General features: G+C 34.8%; 4 protein-coding genes across 4 annotated transcripts; all 4 read left to right on the top strand.

Moving 5' to 3' along the window:
• Positions 1-40: 40 nt before the first annotated feature.
• LOC145563136 (GDSL esterase/lipase At2g23540-like) lies at positions 41-2302 on the top strand. Its single transcript, XM_081623560.1, has 5 exons — positions 41-362; positions 503-633; positions 869-1117; positions 1505-1760; positions 1895-2302. The coding sequence occupies exons 1-5, from the start codon at positions 68-70 to the stop codon at positions 2116-2118; spliced, it is 1155 nt and encodes a 384-aa protein (XP_081479686.1). The 5' UTR covers positions 41-67; the 3' UTR covers positions 2119-2302.
• Positions 2303-9412: 7110 nt separating this feature from the next.
• On the top strand, positions 9413-10637 carry LOC145563135 (dof zinc finger protein DOF3.4-like). Its single transcript, XM_081623559.1, has one exon. It carries the CDS (start codon positions 9570-9572, stop codon positions 10260-10262), a length of 693 nt encoding a protein of 230 aa, XP_081479685.1. The 5' UTR covers positions 9413-9569; the 3' UTR covers positions 10263-10637.
• A 3610-nt stretch (positions 10638-14247) lies between these two features.
• On the top strand, positions 14248-20651 carry LOC145563134 (nuclear pore complex protein NUP58-like). The gene is made up of 6 exons (XM_081623558.1): positions 14248-14702; positions 14877-14991; positions 16816-17289; positions 17850-18360; positions 19613-19653; positions 20111-20651. The coding sequence occupies exons 1-6, from the start codon at positions 14419-14421 to the stop codon at positions 20144-20146; spliced, it is 1461 nt and encodes a 486-aa protein (XP_081479684.1). The 5' UTR covers positions 14248-14418; the 3' UTR covers positions 20147-20651.
• A 328-nt stretch (positions 20652-20979) lies between these two features.
• On the top strand, positions 20980-26135 carry LOC145563132 (uncharacterized). The gene is made up of 11 exons (XM_081623557.1): positions 20980-21187; positions 21278-21340; positions 21412-21534; positions 21935-22021; positions 22111-22668; positions 22933-23412; positions 23807-23868; positions 23976-24081; positions 24266-24345; positions 24609-24926; positions 25451-26135. Exons 1-11 carry the CDS (start codon positions 21086-21088, stop codon positions 25488-25490), a joined length of 2019 nt encoding a protein of 672 aa, XP_081479683.1. The 5' UTR covers positions 20980-21085; the 3' UTR covers positions 25491-26135.
• Positions 26136-26200: the final 65 nt, after the last annotated feature.

Here is a 26200-nt window from a genome sequence, read left to right as displayed (position 1 = left end):
ATTTCTCTCTCAGCTTGCTCTCTAAACAACGTGACCGAGAGCTTTGTTTAAGTTTAAGCAAGCTCAAATGGCATTTTCGTATTCTTATTTTGATGTTAATCGTCGAAGAATTAATTTTATTACGACTTTGATGATGGTATCGAGTTTGTTATGTTTAATTCAAATTGGTAACGCGGATGATAATGATAAAGCGCTAGGAGCTTCCTTTATATTTGGAGACTCTTTGGTTGATGCAGGGAATAATAACTACTTGAGCACATTGTCTAAAGCTGATACAACTCCAAATGGTATTGATTTTAAGGCTTCTGGTGGTACTCCAACCGGGCGTTTTACTAACGGTAGAACCATTGGAGATATTGTAGGTAAATTTTCTTCACATTTTTTTAAATCAAAATATTGTTCAGGCCCAACCTTTTTAAATGGGTTGAGTTTAGCTTGGGTTGAGTTTAGGCCCATTACATTTAGTGATCTTTGATGGTTTTTTTTTTTTTGGGCCTAACAGGAGAAATGATGGGCATCCCAACTTATGCTACTCCGTTTTTGGCCCCAAATGCTACCGGAAAAGCCATATTATCTGGAGTTAACTATGCCTCAGGTGGTGGTGGAATTTTGAATGCTACTGGAAGAATTTTTGTAAGCTCACCAAATCCAAATTCAACAATAATCTTTTTTTTTTTTTTAATCTAATACGAAATAAAAATAACGTATGGATGATTTTATAGTGGTTGGCATTTAACGCTTGCCAATATAGTGCTTCAATATAATCTAAAATTCGAGTTATAAATTATTTTATGTTTTTAACACGTTATGTGCTACTTTTTACGTAAAATAGGTTTAAATGAAACATTTGGTTATCTTGCAATTGTAGGTAAATAGGCTTGGAATGGATGTTCAAGTTGATTACTTCAACATTACAAGAAAACAAATTGACCAATTGTTGGGAGCATCCAGTGCAAGAGATTACATACAGAAAAAATCAATATTCTCAGTTACAGTTGGATCAAATGATTTCCTCAATAATTACTTACTTCCGGTTATTTCTATTGGAGCCAGAATTTCTCAAACTGCTGATTCCTTTACTGATGACATGATTAATCATCTAAGAGACCAGCTTACAGTAAGTATTACCTCTTCTATATATAGTTAGGGGGTGTTTGGTATGAAAATTTGTAATGTAGGAAACGTAAATAAATATGTGTTTTCATTTCTATTAGTTTGGTATGAGCTACAAGTAACAAATACCGTTTCCAAGGGTAACAAAATCCCCCAAATTGTGAACAAAATGTGTTTCCCTCCTCAATCATAAACTCCTCAATTTGTTTCCATTCCATAAAGATACCAAACATATATCAAAGGTAATGAGTATCATTACCCTTTCCCTTACTTATATAAATTTTTTCCATTCCGTTTACGGAATTTATACCAAACGCCCCCTTAATCTCTTGTAATTATCGCAGTATCTTAATTTAACAAGCTGATGTTGCATTTGATTAATGTATGGCAGAGGTTATATAGGTTGGATGGTAGGAAATTTGTGGTGGCGAATGTTGGACCGATTGGGTGCATTCCTTATCAGAAGACAATTAATCAGTTGAACGAAAATGAATGTGTGGATTTGGCTGATAAGCTAGCACGCCAATACAATGCCAAATTAAAGGATCTTCTTGTTCAGTTGGGAGAAACTCTACCTGAATCCACCTTTGTTTACGCGAATGTCTATGATCTTGTCTTGGAACTTATCACTAATTACAAGAAATATGGTACGTGTCACACTAACGAGTAGTCCGTTATAACAAATTTGGTCTAATTAAAATTTGATAAAGAGAACAAGGTGTATTTTTCGTAACAAGTCTAATTAATAAATATACTCTTTTCTTGATTATTGTCTTTGTAGGGTTTAGCACAGCAAGCAGAGCATGTTGTGGAAATGGAGGGCAATTCGCGGGAATAATTCCATGTGGACCGAGCTCAAGTTTGTGTACTGACCGCGATAAGCATGTGTTTTGGGATCCTTACCACCCAAGCGAGGCGGCTAATGTATTGTTAGCCAAACAACTACTTGATGGAGACACCAAGTACATTTCTCCCATGAACCTTCGGCAACTTAGGAACCATTGATTGTGGATACTCCTATGTTTTATACATGTACTTTAGTGTATGTATTATTGCCTCTAGTTGAGTTTATTTTCCCTTATTCCTGTCATATAACAAATGTTTTTGTAACTTTACCTTGAGAAATTAGTATACCTCAAATGTAATGTAATTTTTTTTTTTTTTTTTTTTATATATATATTTTACCATTATTTCCATATATATAAGACATTATTCAGACATTCAAAACATAGTGTTGAGAATAATTGCCCTGTCGTCTATCTTCAAGTAATATAAGTATATATACCATCCAACTGAAAGTCAAATTTAATTACCAAATCGTTGCCAACCAACAGTTAGTGTTTTTATCAAATTATCATTACGTTGTACCAACACTACCAACTAGGCAACAATATCAAATGTCACTATTCATCATCTCCAAATCTCCATACTAATTTCTTTAATTTACTCTTTTTTTAAAAAACTTGTTTAACAATTGCTTAACATTGCAATGGGCCTGGTTGGTTTGAATTAGCAAAATTCAGACTGGACTGGATATTGGAATCATGAATACTGGCTGGTTCAATTAGGGTTTTACGTTTTGTTCTCAACTTTTTGTTAATGGTATCAATCTAACTTTTATTCTTGTCAATACTTTACAACGACCTTTAGTAAAACGTTGATTATATACAATGTTATATTAGTTTTGTCACTTAGTGATTATTAGACTTGTGAGAATATGCAAAGAGCAAGGATTGATATTAATCATGTTATTGTTATGTAGTGTATTTTTCTTATTTCCATGATTACTAATCAAACATGTGAGTGAATAAATTTTGAAAATTTGTGTGATTATCATTTTGTAAGCGGACGTGTCACTCATGGTTATTCTAATTGTTCATTTTGTACCCGGACCATTCACTACAGTTACAATTAGCTACGGAGTACTATTCTAAATAAGAAAATGTATGATCAGTTTTTAAGATCCAATCCGCACCTTGTTTTCATGAATATTGTACGTATGAACCTAAACAACCTAATTAGGGTCTCGTGAAGTCATTATCATCCCCTAAAACATTAATTGGCAGTACTATTGTTATTCACCTTAAATCTAATTTGATTAAGACGGAATGAACAGAATTAGTACGAATTAAGTAGGTACATAACATGGATGCATTTTCAAGGCAGCTTCAACTCATATAATTGACAAAAATCAAACCCCGGACCATTCAAAGCCATCAATATCATATCATAGGTGACTGTACTTATATAGACGCATGTATACTGTATAGTTCTCCGAATTTGGTTAAATTGTAATAGTGCAATTGACAAGTAGTATGTACTACAAGCTACGTAATAAATTGATTTGACAGCAATTAACGGTTGAAATAAACACGAAATTATAAATGAGAGAAAATAATACAACAATTATTTACCATCATCTTCACTGCAGAAATGGTGCAGAAAGATGTTGTCCAATACAAATACAAACTAATAACCATGATCTGAGCCATGACAGGTGGAGGAGAGAAAATATATTTATTTATTTTTTTAAAAAAAATAAAAAGGGAATCGAGAAAAGGCCAAAGAAGAAAAGGATGAGGGGAGGTGAAGAACAAATATCTGGAAGATGTATCATGTATGTACTGTACGTAAAATAAAAACTACGGAGTATAGGTATGAGTGAATATTTGAAGAGTGTCAGTTTTTAACATGCTCTAGCTATTTGTGTAGGTTGAGGTGTCAAAAACCTACCGACTAACCCAATTCGAAACAAATCTTAAAAAATTAAATTTATATACTCCCTCCGTGTATTTTTAAGTGTTACACTTTTTATTTTCGGCCGTGTTTTTTTAAGTATTACACTTTCTTTTTTGGCAAAAAGCTATATTAAAATATTATATCTCTCTCCTCTCATGGTCCTCACCCAAATCCACTACTACTTTTTTATTATATCTTTCCTCTCACATTCATTACTTTTCAATAAACTATTAACCCCACTATCTTTTATAATTTTTTAATACTCCAACTACCCCACTTACCTCTCTACCTCTGTTAATTTTTATGTGCAACTTTAAAATATTATTTGTGAGATATAAAATATTTCAAAGTTGCACATAAAAATTAACAGAGGTAGTATTTTATTTAAGTCAATTAAATTGCCTAAAACTATGCGTCGGTCAAAGTGTAACACTTAAAAAAACACGAAGGGAGTATCGGATATAAGAATTTAGCATGATTAAAAATTATAAACAGGTCCAACCCGACTCAACTTCATCATCAAATCCGACCTGGACACCCGAATTGATCGACTGTTGGGGAAAATATCAAAATATGCAGTGTATATTACGTGTATGTAATGTCGCATACAATAATGTGTTTGATGCTTTGATTACATGGGCTGGGGTGGATATGTTTGTTGAATAGTTGATTGGAATTAGGCTTGTAGTGTTGAGAGTGACGTGTGAGCATCCTCTGTGGTGCAGAGAGACATACTGCATTTTGTATCCCTCGCGTGGGATTGTTATTCGCTCCTATCTCCTCCAACAATGCATGCATTATGCTTTGTGTTGTATTTTTGTTGTTCATATTCTTTTATTTGTCTTTTTTTTCTTCTGTGTGATACTCTGATTCATCTGAAACATACATGGAGTATGCATAATGTCACTGATATGACCAAATTGAGGGTTGTATAAGGTCATATCACTATTACAATACATTTCTAATAATTAAATATACGGATACAATAAGTTCAAGCTAAAGGAAATACAAACTTATAAAGTATAAATGAAGATAACACAACTTATATTGAATTCGTAGTAGGTGTAGTTCAAAAAAAAAAAAAAAAAAAAAAAAACAAATGAAGGGTTGGAGGTGGACTCTAGCTTAACAAATAATTGTCAATTGTCTTACTTTACCAAAACCATGATAACTTCTTATTGTATTTAATAATAATTGCTAATCGATCATACTAGGCTAATCTTTTCAGCACATTAACTTACAATAGTCTTCGGTCACTTTGAGTTGATGTGTTATTCCTTTTTATCAAAATCACATAACGACAAAAATTAGGGACAAAGATGATGATATTAACTTTAAGATCATATGAAGCTCAATGTCCATTCACCACAAAAATCAACTTGAATTTGTGTTAAATATCTTATTTTAATAAATGCGTAGTATATGGATATATATATCCCTAAATAACTAATTATCTTGTTGAGCCGTTGAGGTAGTGTATATACTCCGTAGCATATATAAATACGTACTCTGTATTATGAGATCGTAAACTATTACGAAGTAGGACAAGGTTGTCTTCCTAGAAAGAATAAAAGATAAAATAAATAGTGATACATTCACTACTCCAACTTGGATTAGTCCTAACAAAACTTGTTACTATAAGGATAAATTAGTCTTAGGAGTAACTTGAATTACTATGTGGGTCAGGGTGAGTAGTAGTAGAGCCTAGTAGTACAAGGGAGTAGAGGAAAAGGACAAGGGGGTGAAGAGAATAGGTGTGGGTGTGTTAAGGGAACAGTGAGGCGAGAAATCAGGGGCAGAGAGAGTACGGAAGAGAGAGAAATCGAAGAAGAAGAATGAGATGAGATGCCGAAATCAGAGGAGCAAAACCAATAATTGTATACCACGCTTCTCCGACACTATCATAATACCTACCAAATGTGAATGCCTATTGGACATTGGTTATTGCCTTATTGCCTCTCTTCTTCTATTTTACCGCTCATCTCGTTCAAACTTGGCCCCCCCTTCTTTCACCCTTCCACTTAAGCCGCCCTATTATATGTTGCTTGATTTTACACACTTTTTTTTAATAATCACTCTATTTTTTAAGAAGACTTTAGAAGGTAATTAAATTAATGAGATTATATACACATGCATTCCAAATAATACTGTATATTTTCCAAATCAAAAGGTTAAAATTAATAAAATCTACGGCGTATTTCGTATTTGCCATTCCCTAATATCTACTATACTTACTTACGACACATACTATATTTACAGTAACAATACTCCATTTAACTATTTAAAAGACCTAAATTCCTTTTGAGAATGAGTAAAGGTTGAAAGGCATTATCTATAAAATCAAACTTTTTTTGTTTTAAAAGAAAAATATATAAAAATTATGGCAGTCTTCTCTTATTATTAAACCCTACCTTATTAACAGGTTTAGGTCTACTAGACTACTAATGGATTTATATCTCAATGAGTGTAATGAAAATAGCCTAAAGCTTGATAAAATCAATCTTAAACAAATGTAACTTAATACTCCCTAAGTCCCTATCAAAGTGGTAGGTAAGGCATTCAAATAAATAACTTCACTCGGAAGGTTGAGAACTTTGTCAATGCAAATATTGCATAGAAAAAAAGTTCTAGTACGTGTTCTTGATGAAATGTATAAATGTTCCACACAATGACTTATTATTTATTATTTGGTAGTTTGTATTAGAAATGATGTGGGGATTTTTTAACCTTATAATTATGATCTTTTATGGAATTAAAAGAAGGTAGAAAAAGTATTACGAGGATCCGACTAGAAGAGGGTATGGACAGGGCCGACACAAGCTAAGGGTTGACCAAACACGATACAAAAATGGCATGGTATGAGAAGCACGTTAATAAGCCATTGGTTATGTATGAATATCAAATTAAAAGTTGACATAGGTCTAGCAACACATGGGCCTACAAAACCCGACCTGTGCCCATCTTTAGATTCGACACTCTAATTTATAGGCTCATCGATGAATAGAATTATTATCATTTCATGCAGCAATGCAGCATAATATGAAGATTTGAAGAATAACTGCTGACTTAATTTATACATGGAGCTATCTAATTCAATTACTTGTATTTTTTTCTTTTCGGTGATTTACAATTAGAATATTTGATTACTTAATAGTTACGTGAGTTGCTTGCCGATCAAAATTCATGAATATGTTAAAGCAGACATATGGACCAAAATGTCAAATATATATTCTGAAGAGTCATAGTTTAGGTGTTCTACAGTTGTTCTAAACTTCTCATGATGCATGAACTTGGTCTTAATTATTCTTAAATCTTTAAAATGTATAACAGATTAACAATGAACAAACTAACTAGCAGAAATATTTGAAATTCATTCAATGAAGAACCGGCACTCTATTTGAATAACTTTGTGTTCGACTTTTACTCGATTTATTTATATATTTATTTTGTATATTTTGATACAATTATGCGTATTTGCTTGCATGGTTTGTCATCAATCATTTTTGTGAGATTTTTAGTTTTTACATAATAACTTTATATTTTTAATTTGTCATATGCTATTGAGAACTTTGCATGACAAACTAATTAGCCGGGGCAACTGGTCGATATTGTATTTAATGCTGCAAGATATTAAAGAAAAATCCAGGCCATCATCATCATGGGTCACTAATTATTATCCTAACTTTAAATGATTGCATATAATCTTCATATTCTTAGGTTTGAAAAGTGAGCGAGAGAGAGCCACTATGACCCGTGCATATTTTTTAGCAGGCATGATAGTATAGTACTATTACAATTTTAGAACTTTCAAGAATGGATTCTTTTAAAGTTTTCTCTTATGCCCCAGCATTATCATTCCTTCGTTCTATTGCATGGTTAATGCTTTGACTCATGCGTCATGTAATTTATTGAGTCCACAAAATTTATGTTGCTATTATAATTATACCTCTATTTTAAAGACTAAAGTAATATTCACATTTCACACACGTATTCTAATCACAACCAAAAAAAGAAAAGGAGATCCAGCAAATTCATATAATCATGTAAGACAACGAACTTTTACTTGGATTTAGAATATAAAATTACTAGTAGCCTCTACAATTGAGACTTGAGAGTGTTTGGTTGAGACTTTGAGAGAATACTTTAATTGAGAGAATTAGAATACAAGATTAACACCAATTACCAAAAGAGATTGAAACCCATATTTTATCACAATCCTAGTCAAATATAGTACTTAGGCCCCGTTCTTTAGAGCTGCTCTGCTCTGCTTTGCTTAAATCAAATCTGCTCTACTCTGCTCTGCTTAAATTAAATCTGCTCTGCTTTGCTCTACTCTATTTTCAAATAATAATTAATAATAACAATAATGATAATTAATATTCAATAATAATAATAATTAATATTGTATCGATGATAATAATTTATTATTTTGAATAATTATAATAATTATTAATAAAATAATTATAATAATTATTAATATTAATGATAATTAATATTTATTAATCATAATAATAATAATATTAATAATAATAGTAATAATAATAATAATAATAACAATAACAACATTAATAATAATAACATTAATAATAGTATTAATAATAATAATAATAGTAATAATAATAATAATAGTAATAATAGTTATATATAATAGTAATAATAATAATAATAATACTAACAATAACAATAATAACAACATTAATAATAATAAAATTAATAATAGTATTAATAATAATGTTGAAATCTGCTTTGTTCGGCTCGGCTCTGCTCTGCTATCCTGAAATCTGCTCTGCTCTGCTATGCTGAAATTTAATTTGCTCGGCTCTGCTGACTCCTGCTTTACTCTGCCCAGAAGCTCAAAAGAACAGGGCCTTATACTATTTAGAAATGATGCTAACATTAGTTAACTTTACTCAGCAATACTTTTATTGATCATCTATCTAAACAATGAACCAGATAATTTGTATAATCTGATTGTTACTTATTTAATTTATCACACACTAACAATAAAAACTAGCTAAATCAACTAATACAATCCACTAATAACATCAAATCTAAGTATTGAATTAACAAACTACATTAGAGTATGCACTAACAATTAATAAATGTCAAAGGCAAATCAAAAGTTCAAAACAGAATCAACAACATTACCCTTGAACCCTTGACAACAAAAAGCCCCTAGTCCCCCACATAAATCCAGTTCGATTCTAATATCTGAGCAAAAGATTTTTTACCTCATTTGCCTAAGCCCTTACAATAATACAAACAAACTTTCTACCCTTTACCAAATTCTGGTCAAAGACAATCTGGAGAAACAGCACTATAAAATGACATACCCAAAACCATGAATATCACATGCTCGTAAATCACTCTCCTAATTATAAAAACAAATTCATTCTAATACAAAAGAAAAAAAAAAAAAAACAGTAATATTGGCAAGTCCTTATCCATTAACTTCTTATGTCTCACTGAAAAGAAAACAAAAAAAAGAATTATCAAAATTCTCCCCAAACACCCGACTGATTAACTGAATAAAGCTGTTCTCAATTCTCCTCACTGTTTGCCTTCTTCTGCATGCTCTGCCTCTTCTCACTACTACCACTCTCCATATTAATACCCTTCTTCCTCCCCTTTATTTTTCATTCTCTCAACCAAATTACTCAAACTCAAAATTCCTTTTCTTAATTATTCTCCTTTGAATTATTAACCCACATACACATATGCCGACCGAAAGACGGGCGGTAAGGGCGCAACAGATGGGAGCGCCGTTACCGCCCGTGGAACAACAAGACCCACTCCCTTGTCCACGTTGCACTTCAACCAACACAAAATTCTGTTACTACAACAACTACAACTTCTCTCAGCCACGTCACTTTTGTAAGTCTTGCCGTCGTTACTGGACCCACGGTGGCACCCTCCGTGACATCCCTGTTGGTGGTGGGTCCCGTAAGACGGCTAAGCGCTCACGTACTTCTTCATCATTGGTCACTTCCACGACTTCTACTTCTTCGGCTGTTTCTATTGGGCCGGGTCTTGAGCCCGTACCCGTTTCCCACCAGGCTACTCCTGTTTATGTTTCACTTCCTTCAACTACGGTTGGTGGTGGGTTTACTTCGTTGCTGAGTAGTGGTGGGCCTGGTGGGATACTTGCGTTAGGTGGGTTTGGGCTTGATGAAGTTGGGTTTGGGCTTGGACGTGGGGTTTGGGCTTTTCCTCATCATGAAGTTGGCTCGTATGTGAATGGTGGCAACGGCGGCGGTTGTGGAGGAGCAGGTGGTGGTGGAGAAGGGGGTGTGAGTAGAAGTGACACGTGGCACATGGAGAGCGGTGAAGTGGTTGGGTTTGTTGGCGGTGAATGTTATAATTCCTTACCAGAACTTGCAATTTCAACAACGGGCAATGGTCTAAAGTGAGATTAATCAATTTCTCCCCCAATTCCCCTTTTTTTTTTTTTTTATCTTAGAAAATTAAAAAACATAATCAAAGAAAAAAAATCATTAAATTATTGTAGTCTTTCTTTTATACTCCGTACTAATGCTATGTTATGGTGTAACTGGGACTGGGAGGGTATGGCTGTAATTTTGATGGGGGGTTAGGTAGGTTAATGTGGAAATTGAGTGAATTTTCAGTAGTGTAATTGAACCTGCTATGAACAGCTTGAGATCATATTATCATATGTAGTGATTAGTGAGTTTTGGTTGGTTGTAATGCCTTTGTTTTCTATGAATATAGAAGATATCCCGGGTTAAAATATTAAACCCAATTGTTTCTCGATTCCCCCTCCTTTATTTTACTTGTCTTGTTTAAGGATTTTAAGCTAGTTATCTACTAGTATCACTAAATATAATCATAGACAACTAAGATGGGACAAAGGCATATTGATAGAATGATACGGAGTAGTATTTTTTTGTCTTAGTATTAATCCAATGTTGAGCTAAAATGCTTCTTAGATTCCGCGATCCCCTAATCCCCTTCATTGTTATAGCTACTGTAGTAGGAAAATTATTATACTCATGATACTCTGCATATAATTGAAGGATTTGAAGTTTTTCCATAATATTGGGATCGCATAGTACATTAGTACGTAATCACAATTTACAAAAACATTACGGAGTATTATTATAAAAACGTAGGTGGATAAAGATCGAGTTCTTATCTATAAAGAGATGTTTATAAAACTGGGAATCCCTATGAAACTACTCACTTACGTATGTATTATTGTGTTTACTTCCTCGTTTTGGACATAAATGTCAAAGTGCTTGGATATTTATTAATTTTTTTTTTTTTTTTGAGAAAACGTTTAAGGTGCATTATATTGATAATTTATCCATCAAAATGTATGGAGAGACCTCTGAAGGACTATGGTTCTCCCAAACTTGTTCATCTCCAAAAGGCGTTATACGAGCTAAATTATGAGCTACGACATTGCCGTCTCGCTTTACATGGCACGATAAAAACAGAATTAAAATGAGAACAAGAAGACAAAATATCATTGAGGATAGAATCAAGATCAGTACGTGAAGAAAATTGAGGCTTTGGATAATCGGTTAATGAGCACATGGTTGTCAGATTCGAGGATGATATCAGTCAGACCATAGCGTTTTGCGAGCTTGATTGCTAGTGCTGCAGCTTTGCCATCTGCTATAATTGGAGGCCAATGGGCTCTTATGCGTCGGGTTGCAGCAAAGATAACCTCCCCTTTCCAGTCCCTAGCAATCACTCCCAAGCCAACCCATCCATCTACACTAAGCGAGGCGTCACAATTTAGCTCATAGTTCCTTCTGGCGGAGGCTTCCAAGCTTTCGGACTGCTACAGCTCTGTTTTCAATTTCCACCATAAATCCTCTTCGCGTACATGTTGCAATCAGCCGCACGACGAAAGGTATGCTCTATGATTAGAGGATGAAAGGTTTCTTTAGCACTGAAAACCATATCATTCCTCCTACACCATAAATTCCACATTAAAATTGCTCCCCTGCATACCTTTTTAGCATCCAACTTGCTCTGCGAATCTATCAACTCTAGAAATGAAAACCCCGTAGGCCAAATGGACATCTCAGTGCACTCACATTCCACCCAAAGAGCTCTAACTGTAAGGCAATCAAATAGTGCATGCTGCATAGTTTCAGAGCTGCCTTCGCACCATGGGCAGTCCGTCAGCTCTGTCATGTGTCTATAGTTGAGGTAGGCTCGCACCGGAAGAGTTCCAGTACAAACACTTGGATGGATATTTAATTGAAAACTGTTCGTGCAGTTAAAATTAAATCAATACTCTATACATCGTTGGATTTAGCCTATGAGAATGTACGAGAAAAACATGTCACTACTCCTTGATTATAAAAAAAAAGAGAGGGGCAGTGGCGAATTTAGAAATATAATCAAGTGGGGTTAAAATACTTTTGTTTCAAAATTTATTAAGATCAAATGATCAAATTTTGATAGGATATTTGACAAATTTTAAAATTTTACACTTGAAAATTTTTATTTAACAAATTTGGACCCCACTTAGGACACAATGTGGCTCCGCCACTGGAGGGGGACAAGTGAGGTGCAGACTAGGTGAGCTCTACTTCGTATTTGTCTACGACTAAACAATAACATATATACATATACTATGTACTTGGTATATATTGTCGCTTTCTTGAATAAATGAGAAAAATTAGAACGGTTAAAAGCTGACAAGGCACGCATAACCTGATTACATTGAAGGGTTGAGCATCAATCCATTAACCTGAATCTGTCATGCTTAAATTGTCTATTGAACTAGTTAAGATAATTGATTCTTTTATGCCAATCTTACTAACCCTCCTAACTACATAATTTGGTAGTATAAATATTTTAGTAAAACTTTTAGTGAGCAAAATTTTTGGTTTAAGAGGACAAATTTTACTACTATTTCACTTTATAGTCTTCTATAGGCGTTTGTATGAACTAATAAAGTAATTGGGTAAAAGGTTACTCGAGTAACCAGTTTAATAAGCGGGTTAGGTTTGGATCAAGGATTTTTAACCCGTTTAATAAATGGGTTAGGTTTGGGTCAAGGGTTTATCAACCTGTTTAATATTGACACGAACACAATCCCGACATGACATGACCTGTTTGATGAATAACTTTTGTATACATCCGGTGTACAGTAATTTACTGTACATCGGGGATCACTTTTTATCAAATTTAGGGTCACTTTACAAATTTTTGGGTAATTTTTATCAATAAAGCGTAACTACTTCATAACTTTTATTTATGTCAGGGTAACTTTTATTCATATTAGGGTAATTTTTGTTCATTATAAGGGTAACTTTATATTTATTGTACAACCGATTTATTTAAAAGTTTTTCCCCGTTTGACAACCCTAAGAAAAATACACTATCAACTATCAAGTCAAAGACTATCTAATTGACATACAAAGTTTGTTTTTTCAGGCGTGAAGCGGTTGAATCTCACAAAACCCATTTTAGAAGGGATTTCCCTAAATAAGTTGAAGAATATCCAACTAGTTGTCCCCACTTAATAGCATCACACAAATTTGTGTTGGAGTTAAGTTATTAATCCGATCGAGTTAACATGTCTTAATTGGAGTTTCATAAACAACCTACTGAGTACAATTTGGCAAATTCAGTATAATATGCATCTTAGATGAAGTTTCATGGATACAATGTCGATAGGTAGTGGGAGGATATGAATATTAAATTTATATGTATTTGGGCGTTATGGGAAGTAAAAAATTGATGAGTTATGATATTATAGGAATCTCATTTTTTTTTTTTTTGAAGAAATTATAGGAATCTCATTAGTTTTGCCCCGTGTTTACCCTTTTGATAACCCCACTGTATACCGACCAGACCACCACTCTGTACTTTACAATCCTTTTTATAAGATGAAATAAACTCCTAAATAGGTCTCTATATGTAATACGAAGGTATATGCACCTAATGGAGGATGTCAACTTAAATAATAGGACGAATATGCACTTATGTTTTTACCTACTTGGACAAGTATGAACATTGGATGTCTACCTATAAAGGCTACAATAAATGGTGGGTACTGGCATACTGGATAGGTGGTGTATATAGAAGTTTTAGGTCAGCACAAGTATGAGGGGATTGAGGGGGCATTCGCATCCAGTTTGTTTATAAAAATTTTAGAGGGGATTGAGGGGGGCATTAGCACCCACTATGTTTAACAAGTGAGCTCAAGTCAAAACCAAAGTTCAAACAAGCTAAGAATTACTTGTGTAAGGGAGTACAAAAACAAGATCTTTTATTTTTGGGCTTAGACTTATAATAGACGCTAACATATAAATACGAAATGGCGAAAACCGGCCCAAATCGTAATTTGGGGCACCGAACTTAACTTCCAAGATCTTCAACATTATTGCTTCATTCATCAGCTTCCCTCTTCGACTAGGGTTTTTTAAAACCCAGAATAACAGTCGAAAGGGAATTTTTTCCCCCAAAATTTCTTCCAATTTTTACAATCGCGCCAATTCAGCAACCTAAATTTCATTCTTCAAACCTTTTCAATTTACAAATGCTACATTTTCTCTCTCCTCAACTAACCAAGATTTAACAATGTCGTCTTTCTCTCTCTTCTCAACTCCCCAACAACAGCAACAGCAACAATCTCCCTTTCAATTGCAAACACAACCCCAACAACAATCGAATCCTTTCTTGCAACAACAGCAACAACAGCAGCAACAACAGTTTCAATTCCAACAGCAGCAGCAACAACAACAACAACAGCAACAACAACAACAGCAATTGTTTTTGTTTACAAATGAGAAAACCCCAGCAAGTTACAGTACTAAATGGGCAGATCTTCACCCTGACTCCCAGAAAGTTCTCTTGCAAATTGAGTAAAGTTTCTTTCTTGGCTTCTTTTCTTTTGACTTTCCTTTTTGTTTTTAAATTTTCTGTTTTATTTGATGGGAGTTTTCTTGTTTGATTTTTTTTTTTTTAAAAAAAAATTTAATTTCCTTTTTAATTGATGGCTGTGTTCTTATTTGTTATTTTGATTTTTGGGTTATTAGGGATAGAATACTGGAGTACAGAGGTGAGAGTCAGAGTTTAGATCAATGTAACCGCCTCTTCGATTCTTCGGTCTCCAATAATACTTTCGAGCTTGATGCTAGCCGCATTCTTCAGGTTACTTACTTTCTCATTGTTTGTTATTGTTATTTTTTCGAGCTTCAAGTCAAATATAGGTTGTTGCCGGAGTTGCATCTTCAATTCATTGCCTGAAGATGTTTGCCGGTGTCGCTAGTCACTTTGTTACTTTAAGCCTTCATGATTGATATTCCCAAAAAGGCTACTAATGAAACTTGTGTAGTCTCTCCATTATTGTAATTAAACTATTAATGAAATTTGTGTACTCTCTCCATTATTGAAATTGAGTGTCTAAATTTCGTTTCGTGTAGTTGGAGGTTTTATTATTCTCCCTACTTTACTAATCACAGAGCCGAGCCGGCTTGAGTCTTAAAAAATGTTGTCACTTGAATCATACATGTCTTTACTATAATCTTAGGGGTTTACGTTTTATACATACTTGCCACATGGCGTTGTTCAATCAGCAATGCCATGGAAAAATTTCAGGACTTGGACCTTGTTGATATGGAATTTTTTTCTGTAAAAGTTTAAATGCTTTTCTAATATCTTCTGCTTGTGACAACCATCAAGAGTTCAAGACAAAGAACTTGATAATTTAATTAACTGTCTACACTCTTACAAGTCCATCCTTGTCCATGACAACCATCACTAGGTTGACATCCAATGTTTGGATGACTACCTCTATTCTATATTAACATGCTGAAATCTAGAAGTTTTCTTCTGTCTTTGTGTAGATTGTGATTCTGTTTTGGGTCATATACTTCTTTAATGCACGTTAACCAGATTGTATGTAGTATTAGAATTTGATTGGCAATTCTTTCATGAGTTTACAACCTACAAATCCTTATGATGTCTTACTGTGTTAGAGCATTTTGGTTCTGCACCTTTCTCTAAAATATTACACAATGTCTCTATATACTTCCCCTATTTTCTTTACTGGGATGTCTCAAATTAGTTACCTCATTCTTTTGTGGTATTTTTTCTAAATTTGAGCCCTACAGTCTTGTTATAAAACATGCCAACTTGCCACAGGGGAAGTAATTTAAGACTGTGGGAGTATAGTTGTTCTTTAATAATTAGACATTAAAGTTAAAGGTAAGGATAGAAAAACACGGATAGTTTAAGTATACTAATTGCTATAACACTACAAACAGATTATGGTTATCTGTAATAATATTGACTTACTAAATCATTTATGTTTTTAAAAAACATGAATTGTTTTAGCCAAATTCTTAATTTTTTTTCCTTCTTTTTGAAATCTGTTTCTTATGTTCCCTCGAATAGGAGAACACAATATTTTAAGGGGAAGTAGGAAATATGAAACTTTAGTGCGTGTGTAATCTTTTGTTTCCCTCAAATACAAGAACACAATAATTGTTGGGAATAAGGATTAAAATCTTTAGTGTGTATATTTTTTAATTTATTTATTATTTTTGCCTTTTTTTTTGTTTTAATGATTTGTGAACTGCATGGAATATCTTTGTCGTATCTACCTTTTGTCAAATTTCAGAGCTGTCCTAGTTAGTAGCTAACTGATGTGTTTGTCAGTTTGTCCTGTATGACATTTAGTTACTGCAATCTGACCTTCCCTTATTTTCCATAATCCTAATTAACCCATGGTGTTAATCTTGCATTTCCTGGCAATTGTTTCTGATTTTATTTATATGTCCTTTTTTTTTGTTTATGCACTTTTTGGACGTGGAAAAGGCATATTTTCCTCTAATAACTTCAGAAGCAGAATTCTATATTTACCTCTTAAAATGTGCATGATAGTCCTGCATTTAGGCATCAGACCTCTATATAGATTTTTCCCTTTTAATGTCAGAGAAGAACATTGAGAGCAATATTTTGATGTTCTCACAGGAACTTGGCGGAATTAGTACATCCATGGAAAGACAGAAAGTGACATTGCACGAGTTGATGGGTGGTGTAAAGGAAATGCTAAGAAACACCGAGATTGCCATTCGTTCTTTTATGATTCTTCGGCCAAGGTTTCTTCATCAAAAAGGTGGGACTGCTTCAAATACTACTGCATCAGCCCAAACCCCTGGTGCATCAACAACACCTGGCGGATCAAGTCAAGTAGCTGCCAGCTCTATGGTGCCAGTAAATGATTTTTACAGTGGGGTTCCAAAGAAACCATCTCCATTTATGCAGCAAACAGTTGCTAGATTTGAGAAGTACATAGGGGAATGCCGGCAATGGATTGAGGAGTTAGAGCAGCTTCTACTCTCAGATTCTGATCGAAATTCTATAACTTTTAACTCATCAGTTTTGCAGTCTTTTCCTAAAGTTCTGACCAATGTACATGAATTTTTTGTGCACGTGGCTGCTAAGGTAATCAGACATGCAATTGAATGCTAAATTTATCTGTATTTAGTTATTTCTGGTTTGTATTGCAGTATTCTGAAATTTCTTGCATATGCATAAAATGTTGGTTGTTTAATTAGCAAGTGTTGTGGATGCTGTTTACTTGTTGGTTAAGCTGATAGCCTCTTTTGCGTAGGCAATACATCTGGACAGGACATTTCATCAGAGTATTACAATTGTTTAGCCTTTGTAACCAATTGATCTTGTAGGGGGGGACAAGAAAGCACTCGTGAGGGACTTTGTTCATGGGAAGTGCCTTTGTAGTGCAATGATATGTCAACTGCATTAGTATGTTGGTGAATTGTCCATCCTTATCCATAGTGGTTGAGTAATTTTTTTTCTGATGACTTATTTATCCTTATAGTTCCTGTTGCTTCTGCTTTGCATTGGCTTTTGCAGTTTTGTATGCCTCTCAAAATGTTTTGCCTCTTAGTGTAAAGTTAACCATCAGTATTCCTTTTGGTTATTTCCTGCTCTTCCTCGATTCCCTTGTGAAAATCGATGAATTCTGTGTTACATTGTTTCAGGTTGAAAGTATTCATCAGTACATTGAATCCATGAGAACAGCATATCTTGCTGACCAGAGACGTCGTGGGGATGTTGGTGACCCATTTTTGGAGGCTGACAGGCGTGAAGTAGCCAGACAAGAAGCAGCTGCTAAAAGAGTGCACCCAACATTGCATCTGCCAGCAGCACCACAGCCAACAACTCAGGTTGCTGGATTGTTTGCTAGCTCAGGGGCTCCTGGAGTATCTACCGCACCACAGACTTCTGGAGCACCAGTGTCATCTTCAGCTGGAACTGGGTTTTCTCTCTTTGGAGCTACTCCTGCTAGCACGTCCTCATCTTCTCTGTTTTCAACCCCTGCATCTGCTTCAGGGGGCCTTTTTTCTACATCTATGGCCTCTCCTCAAACCTCACTCTTCCCTTCCTCATCGCCGGCATTTCCATCAGCCTCAACAGCCTCCTTGTTTGGTGGCAGTGCTCCTGCTTCTGCACCAGCTGGAAACTCCCTGTTCTCAACTCCTTTTGGTTCAGGTGCATAACACTTCAAGCTTACTTTCTGTGTAATAGTAGTGAATTAAGGACCTGGTAGATCTTATTTATATACTTCCTCCGTTTTTTTAATACTTGCAACACTTCCCTAAAATGGAAATGTCACAATACTTGCAACACACCATAAATGGAAAGTTATTTTAGGAAAAAACTATACTATTTTCCTTTTTTAAAGCACATGGCCCACTAAATTACACTCCTAACAACCCCACCCCATTTTAAAGTGTATTATATCATATGAACCCCACATACCTTAAATACCGTGAAAAAGTGTGTGTTGCAACTATTAAAAAACGGAGGAAGTATTAGTTAGTATTTATGTGTTTCTCTCGAGTGGGGATGGATGGTTATATACACACTTGTTTTTAAGTGAATATGTAAGTACATACAGTTAAGAGACCTAAGGCCCAGTCCCTATAATTAGGCTACCTTAAAGAAAATGCTGCTTTAAAATCTCACTAATTTCATTGCAGCCTGAATTTGGTGGGTATCATATGAATTTTTTTCCTAGCAGGAGCTCAATGGATCGACTATTGAGTTGTTGTTACTTTGTCGACCTTTATCATTTTTATACTAGCATTTTTTAAGGGTTCATAAATTGATGTAATTGATTGGGTGATTAGGAGCCTCTTTGGCTGACTGATTGCCCAATATAGTATCACAGAAGCCGAAGCTTTATTCTTGTACATATCTGTGAGCATATGGCTTATTTGTGTCTACATCCCACCAGGATACTGAGGAAAAAAAAAATCTTGATTGAAACATCTATGCTGTTTTGGACATCCTTTTCTGTCTGGATGGAATGTTGATTGCACATGCTCTATCAATCTATCACAGAGTGTCTTTTTTAAAGAGATTTGGACCTGTGGAGGCAGTTGTTTTTAAGTACGCTATTTATGCTGTTTGTTTTCAACCGTTTTGTATTCATATAGTTTCTTTGGATTTATTTAGAGGTTTCATAAAATTTCGTCTTTTTTATTTTTTGCGTCTTGGGCCATAATGTAATTTCAACCTTCTACGTGGTTTGAGCAGTTAAATTTATATCAATCTTCTTTTATCTCATTTAATTTGCTATATTGCTATTCTTTGTATGCTTTGATCAATGTATAAATACATACCACGTATATAGTATCCGATGTATTCTTATCTGATCAATGCATAAAGGATCACTTATTTTGGGCAAATTTGGTGGATTTTGTCATTCTTTTGATTCCTGATTTCCCTTGATTAACAGGTTCTGCATTAGGATCAGGGTCAAGCTTTGGAGCTACAAATGTAAGTCAAAGTCTCATTCATTTATGGCTGCTAACATTAATCCTTCTATACCGCTCTCTGCAGTCTGTCCCCTATTTTTTCCTGTTTTTTATTTTGGTATGTTCCAAAATTACTACTTTATTACAGTATGTTATCTTTTTTGGTAAAGTCCTCCCACCCCCTCCCTCCCCATGTGACGTGTATACCACATTTCTGCTTGCCATTTTTTTTCCCATGCGATCACATCAACCATAGTTTCCCATATTTTTGTTCATGAAATTATGTTTTATAATTTACAACTTCTTGCTTAGACAATTTTGTGAGAACATTTCTTGCTACATAAGCATATGGTCAGAAAGAACCTGTTGACATTCAGATATCTTAAGCTGTCGTATATTTTTAAAACAGAGGTCAATATTTTACTGGTGTGGTAATCCCTATTCCCTGTTACTCATCCCATTTCTTTTTGATTTGGCAGAGAGCTAAGCCAAGGTCTCGAACCTCTCGGCGGTAACATGAGCAAGCTAGTCAAGAAATTTTGAGATTATATTCGAGGTTCTCGAATGTCTGTGTAGCCGGATATTCTAAAATGCCTTTGAAGCCATCAGTTTACAAACGTCTGTGAAACTTGATATTCTGAAATGGCTTTGAAGCCTGATGTTTTCAAATGAGTGCTGACACCAGTCTTTGCATTTTCAAGCGGATTTGCTTCTACATAATTGTTGCTGCAAGTGGAGCCAACAAGTAGAAAATTGTAGAATAAGCCCTTAGGTATTAGATTCTTATTGTAGATTGCGGATTCTTTCCAACTCTCGAAAGAAGAGAGAGAAAGAGAGACAGAGGGAGACAGAGTAGAAAAAGTGTTGTACTGATAGATGGGTCGAAGAAAGCTGATGATTTAATTGAGAAGACATTGTCAAAATGTTTGGGGGTAATCTTGTTTGCTATTGTAATTCATTTAACATTTGCCCTGTAACAGATTTCGTATAGGTTTTTGAAAAGCTTTGTGAAGTGGTTGATTTCTGATTATTCATTGCTGAAACTTTGGGAGTCCTGGACTCCTGGTTGCTAAATGGCTAAATGCTCAATCTTGACTAAACCATTAACATGCTTTCATCAAAAGTCTAGAATAAAAAATGACCCTAAGTCGGACATAAAAGTAGCCAATGGTACAGACGTACAATATCTGATTGTAACACTATTTTATTCGTTGGTGAGTATGGTGACATGAAGACCTTTCTTACAAGTTAAAACATTTGATTAAATGTCGAAATCTACTAACCTCAACCTAAGTTCACAAATCACAAGTGATCAACTCTACTAAAACCATCTGGTCATTAAGAATTCTCCTCGTGAAAAAGGCTTATGAGTGTTGTACATTTTGGTTACTCGTACTCGTATTAAATTGAGTAAGCGCGCGAACGAAGAGTTCGTTAGAACTTGTAACACATTAATGGCGACTGAAATAGTCTTCGGAAAAATGACAGAAGGTGGCGATTCCCACTTTTCGTGCCTTTTCTCTCTCATGAACAACTTCCTTCCTCGTCCTTTCACCGTATGAATTTCGATTTCTAGGGTTTCCTCTTTTCTTTTATCTTCTTCATAATCTCATCACCAAGCTTTAATCTTTCTACTAATTTTGCAGGAATTGGAGCTGACTTCATTAACAATGGAAAAAGAGAAGGAGCTTCTCATTTCTCTCTCTCAGGTGAGGTCTTCAACACCTTCTCGCATCATTTTCAATATTTTCTTTGATTAACTTATAACCCTAATTTTCAGATTTTTAACCTAATTCGACGCTGGACTGATGAACAACAAGAAGACAGTAGCAGTAGTGACAGTCGGAGCTCCGATTCGTGTTGTGGAGATGACGAAATTCTAACTAAGATAGTTGCAAATTTGGTATTCTTTTTTCCTTAATTCTTTTGAGTTTATGAAATTTGAACATGTTATTGTATTTACTTGTTATATTTATTTGGGTCAATTAAGTAATAGTAGGAGTAACTGAGTAACAACATTAACCACATATTTAGATCATTGCACACAGTACATTTTAGTGTTGATCATGGTGGATTATCCATGGTATATCCTCATTTGAGATGGATGAGGAACAAAGGGTGGGTTCGACAACTATTACAAAGATTCTGTTTGCAAATCGCGTTAAAATCCTTCGACTGGTTGGGATAATGTGACAAAAATATCTGAATGGAGTTTAAATTATTATCCAACAAGGAATGTGCTTTTGAGTTTAGAATTGTTCTAGCTTGTGGCCTCATTTGAAGATTTTGACTTGACATTACAGGTTTCATTACTAAATGCCAGGAGTCAATATGTTCGTCATATGGTGGGCAACATATTTCTGGTCTTCTCAGAGTTTCTTCTATCCTACGTATGGTTCCATTAATGCAATTTTTGTGCAACGTATCAGTTATATGTGATTATTCTGAAAATTATTGGTTGGTAGTCTGTGTGTAACAGGGAGACAACTGGGACAGGTTTATTCACCTGTTATGTGTTTGCTTTGAGCTTGCAATGAGTAATATCGTACAACATTTGCCACAATCCTTGATGACTGAAGCTGACAACTCTAAGTCTGTTGTATCAAACATGAAACTTGTTTTGAATAACTCAACTTGGAATGGTGTAGCTGAAATTTTACGAATTTTAAGGGGGGTTGTAAAACATTTGAAGGGTACAGATGATGATGAACTCATGAAATTATTCTCCAATTCTTTGAGTAATTGTCTGGCGAATGTTCCTTGGGATTTACTAAATGTAATCCACCATGATAGCACCCACAGCAAAACCAAAGTTGGAGGTTCTTATGGAGAGGCAGCAGAAAAAATCCTCTTTATGGGAAATTTTGTTCAGCTGCTCTGCTCTGTAGTTGATCTTATAGGGTCTATTGATGGAGCTGATTCTCATTATAAATCCGCTATTCTCTATGAGATCAATGATCTTGTTCCTAGATTGCTAGTGTGGTGTCATGTTGAAGAATGGAGCCATATCTTTCCATATTTCCGGCACAAAATTTTGGTATGGATTTGTTTTTATCTTTTTTCTTTTTACTGCCAAGCCTTTGTTAACGTTCCTTATTAGTTTCCCATTGAGCATCACAATAAAATGCTTAATGTTTTGTGATAAGTGACTTATTTTCAAGGAAACAAGAAAAGAGAATATTACAAAATTACAAGGGCCTTTGTATATTTTGCTTGTTCCTTTAAATGATATATATATATTTTTTCTTTCTCCTCATTCTAGCTTTATCACTATACGTAAATTATTTCTTGTATTGAACAGATGTTGATGGTAAAACTCAGCTTGAGTATGCAACTAGGTTGTTCAATTCTCATTCTGTGGTTGCAACTCCTTCATGAACACTATCAGGATTTACTCTCAAGTCCCATCTCTCAGTTTGCATGTGGTCAGAGTGATACTTTGGAAGGCTCTCCTTTCTTGTTGTCTCTTGATGACCAGGAATTATGTCATCTGTCTTCGTACCATCTACAAAGGAGAGCTATTTTTCTTTTCCTAAGATGTTCTTTGAGCTTGATGAGCCTCGCAATAACAGATGACTTCCAATGTACTTGTGAAAGGCCAAGCTCATTTACCGTATTTGATACGAACATAGTCAAAGAATGCTTTGCCAAAAAGAAGGGGCTACTTCAGTTCTATGAGTGGCTTCAAGTTCACTTTCCTTCTATCGTGACCGAAAATGAGATAAAATTGGATAAGTGCATCAAATTCGCTTCATCCTTCATCAAATTTTACATGCAAGAGGTTTGTTCTTCTTTTAAGGTGTCTTCTCAAGTCAAATTAAGTGATTATGGAGTCTTGACTCATGGTTGGTTTTACATGTTTAGTATAACTACTATTGTTTCATATGCAATGTATTTTTTTCTAGCTTTCTTTGTAGCATTTTCTAAATAATCATTAGTGTCAAAGTCCATCTGCTATCATACAAGGAATTTTGGAGCCTTTGTATGCGAGTAATAGAGATTGCTATTCACACCAACTTGGTAGAGATAGCAATGTGTCGTCTAGATACACGTTACTACTTGCTCTTGTATACCCCGGCCCCATTCCCCCAATTCCTTTGTCTTAGAGCCTAGGAAGAGGGTTTCTAACGTTGTAATCTTATGCCAGTTATAATTTGTTCCCTTGTGTACCATAGGATGATATGCTATTTGAAGTACTCTTGCAGATGTTTACTATACCTTCATGGGCTGAAAAACTGTAAGTTTAATTACATTTCAGTTTATCACTATGTTGGTTCTAGTTAGCAAGCTGATTTTTACAATGTTTTCAGAACTAGTTGTATAAGAATTCTCGATTTGTATCAGGTTTTCCAAAGAGGGAAGGCCTTGTCATGTCACTGAGGAGAACATTCTTTTTCACGTCTCCAACCTTTTTAATCCTTTGCTTCTGTTTCATGTATTCCTTGCAGAAGTGAGTATATACTAAACAAATCGTGAAATATCAGTATAACATTTTGCTCATTATGTCATGTATTGTTCAGATATGGATTTTTAATCTTGATAGAAAGAGTTGTTACCTTTTCCTGCAGCATTAATGTCATGAGTTACGAACATAAGATTTTTATTTATTTATTTTATTTATTTTTTTGGTGCAGCTGCAATATGATCATCAACTGCTTCTTGATTATCTTATTTCGAAAGATATGGGTGGAAAGTGTGCTGAATATCTTTTAAGGCAAGTGTTTTGCTAGCTGACGTCTTTTCTACTCTCGATTACCAACTACTTATCATGACTATATTTATTTGTGATTCGAGATTGAGTATGTTCAAGTTGTAGCCTGATTTCATGTTTCCTTGGTTGCTATTTGTTAATGTATGTATATGAATGTAAGATTGGAGATATATCCGAGTGACAAGTAGGAATTCAACAGGCGCATGCTTGAATAAAAACTGATAGTAGTTGATATCTTACTTTGTGAATTGAGTATTTTATTTCAGGTGCTTGCGTATTGTATGTGATTCGTGGGAATTGTTTTTGAAGTATTCTGCTAGAGAAGGTCTTGTTTACCAAAGTATTTGTCGAAGGGGCTGCAAGAAAAGAAGGGCATCTCCTGATGACTCTTCTGTTGGGCAGATAGATACTCCATTGGAAAGTGGGCTTTCCTTTGAGCAAAACCAGTTAGAGTGCAATCTGGGGAGGAGTGAAAGCCTACAATTTGAGGATGCTAAAGGATGCTTGCTTTCTCTCAAAAGTGCCCTGAGAAAGCTTCATCGGAGGAAGTTGTTTCCATATAATCCAGAAGTTCTAATGAGACGGTATGTTTGCTTAGTGCTAGCACAATTCCACTATACTCTTTCTGGAGCTCTTAAATTGCTCCTCATTGTCCCCCTTTTATATATTATTTAAAAGGATGCTTGCTTTCTCTCAAAAGTGCCCTGAGAAAGCTTCATAGGAGGAATTTGTTTCCATATAATCCAGAAGTTCTAATGAGACGGTATGTTTGCTTAGTGCTAGCACAATTCCACTATACTCTTTCTGGAGCTCTTAAATTGCTCCTCTTTGTCCCCCTTTTATATATGTTTAAAAGGGAGGCTTTACTATTTAGTTTAGTTCACTAAAACATTTATGATAAAGTATAATCAATTTGTAACTCTAAAGGCCCTAAAGGGGGAAACCTGCTGGTCTTTCAAAGAAAATGCTATATCTTGAGTTCCCTTGGGTTTTGCGACCTGGAAATGTGACTGTCCTGAAAATTTCTGTGCTACATAACCTTTGGCTAGATCTTGTTGAATTCAGGTTAACTAGTTTAGTAGATTAAGTAACATTTATTAACTTGCAGGCTATCTAGGTTCGAGGAGCTCTGTGATCAACTTGTTTAGACTTTACGATTATTAAGGCTGAGTGAATGAAAGGCATTGTGTTCGATTGATATGCAACCCCTTTCTTCATTTGTAAATGGTCAAGCTGCATGCAGAATTTGATGTTCCTGGAAAAATTGGGTGGATAAGTTTATATTTGAGGAATTGGCTGTCATGCCATCTCTTTCGTTGCGCTTACTGTTTGGCTCAAGATTACTATCCATTGTAATTCATGCCTGAAAGTTGATGGCACAAAAGTCTATTCATGCTATGCAAGCTTCGGAAGGTGGGAGGACTGTATTCAAATTTCAACTTCTTGGTGCGTGCTGTGGTAATAATGGTATGCTAGTTTTTGTGAGTGGAATAGATGCATTATTTAGATATTTTTCCTTTAGCATCCTGTCAAAGTCATATTTATTGACATTGTTTGTTACAGTTGGCACCATGCTGATTGTGACAAAGGTAGGGTCTCTTGAAACTTTTAAGTCATTACTCTCTATTTCCATCACGTTTTGGCATGGAAGGTGAAACTTTTGCTGCTAGCATGTCCTCGTATAAACGTTGATCAATAGTATTGACATTTTAAAATTTGTATTTTATAGGACTTACCATCTTGCAACGTTAGAGAATTCTTGATGTTATACTGTAGATTCAACTATATGGTGACTTCTGTATGCTTATTGATGGTAATGTCACCATCTAGTTGAATCTACAGTATCACTGTTTATCAC

Source organism: Chenopodium album, chromosome 10, assembly GCF_948465745.1.
Source record: "Chenopodium album chromosome 10, dcCheAlbu1.1, whole genome shotgun sequence".
Lineage (NCBI taxonomy): Eukaryota > Viridiplantae > Streptophyta > Magnoliopsida > Caryophyllales > Amaranthaceae > Chenopodium > Chenopodium album.
This window is presented reverse-complemented; position numbering and strand designations above follow the sequence as displayed.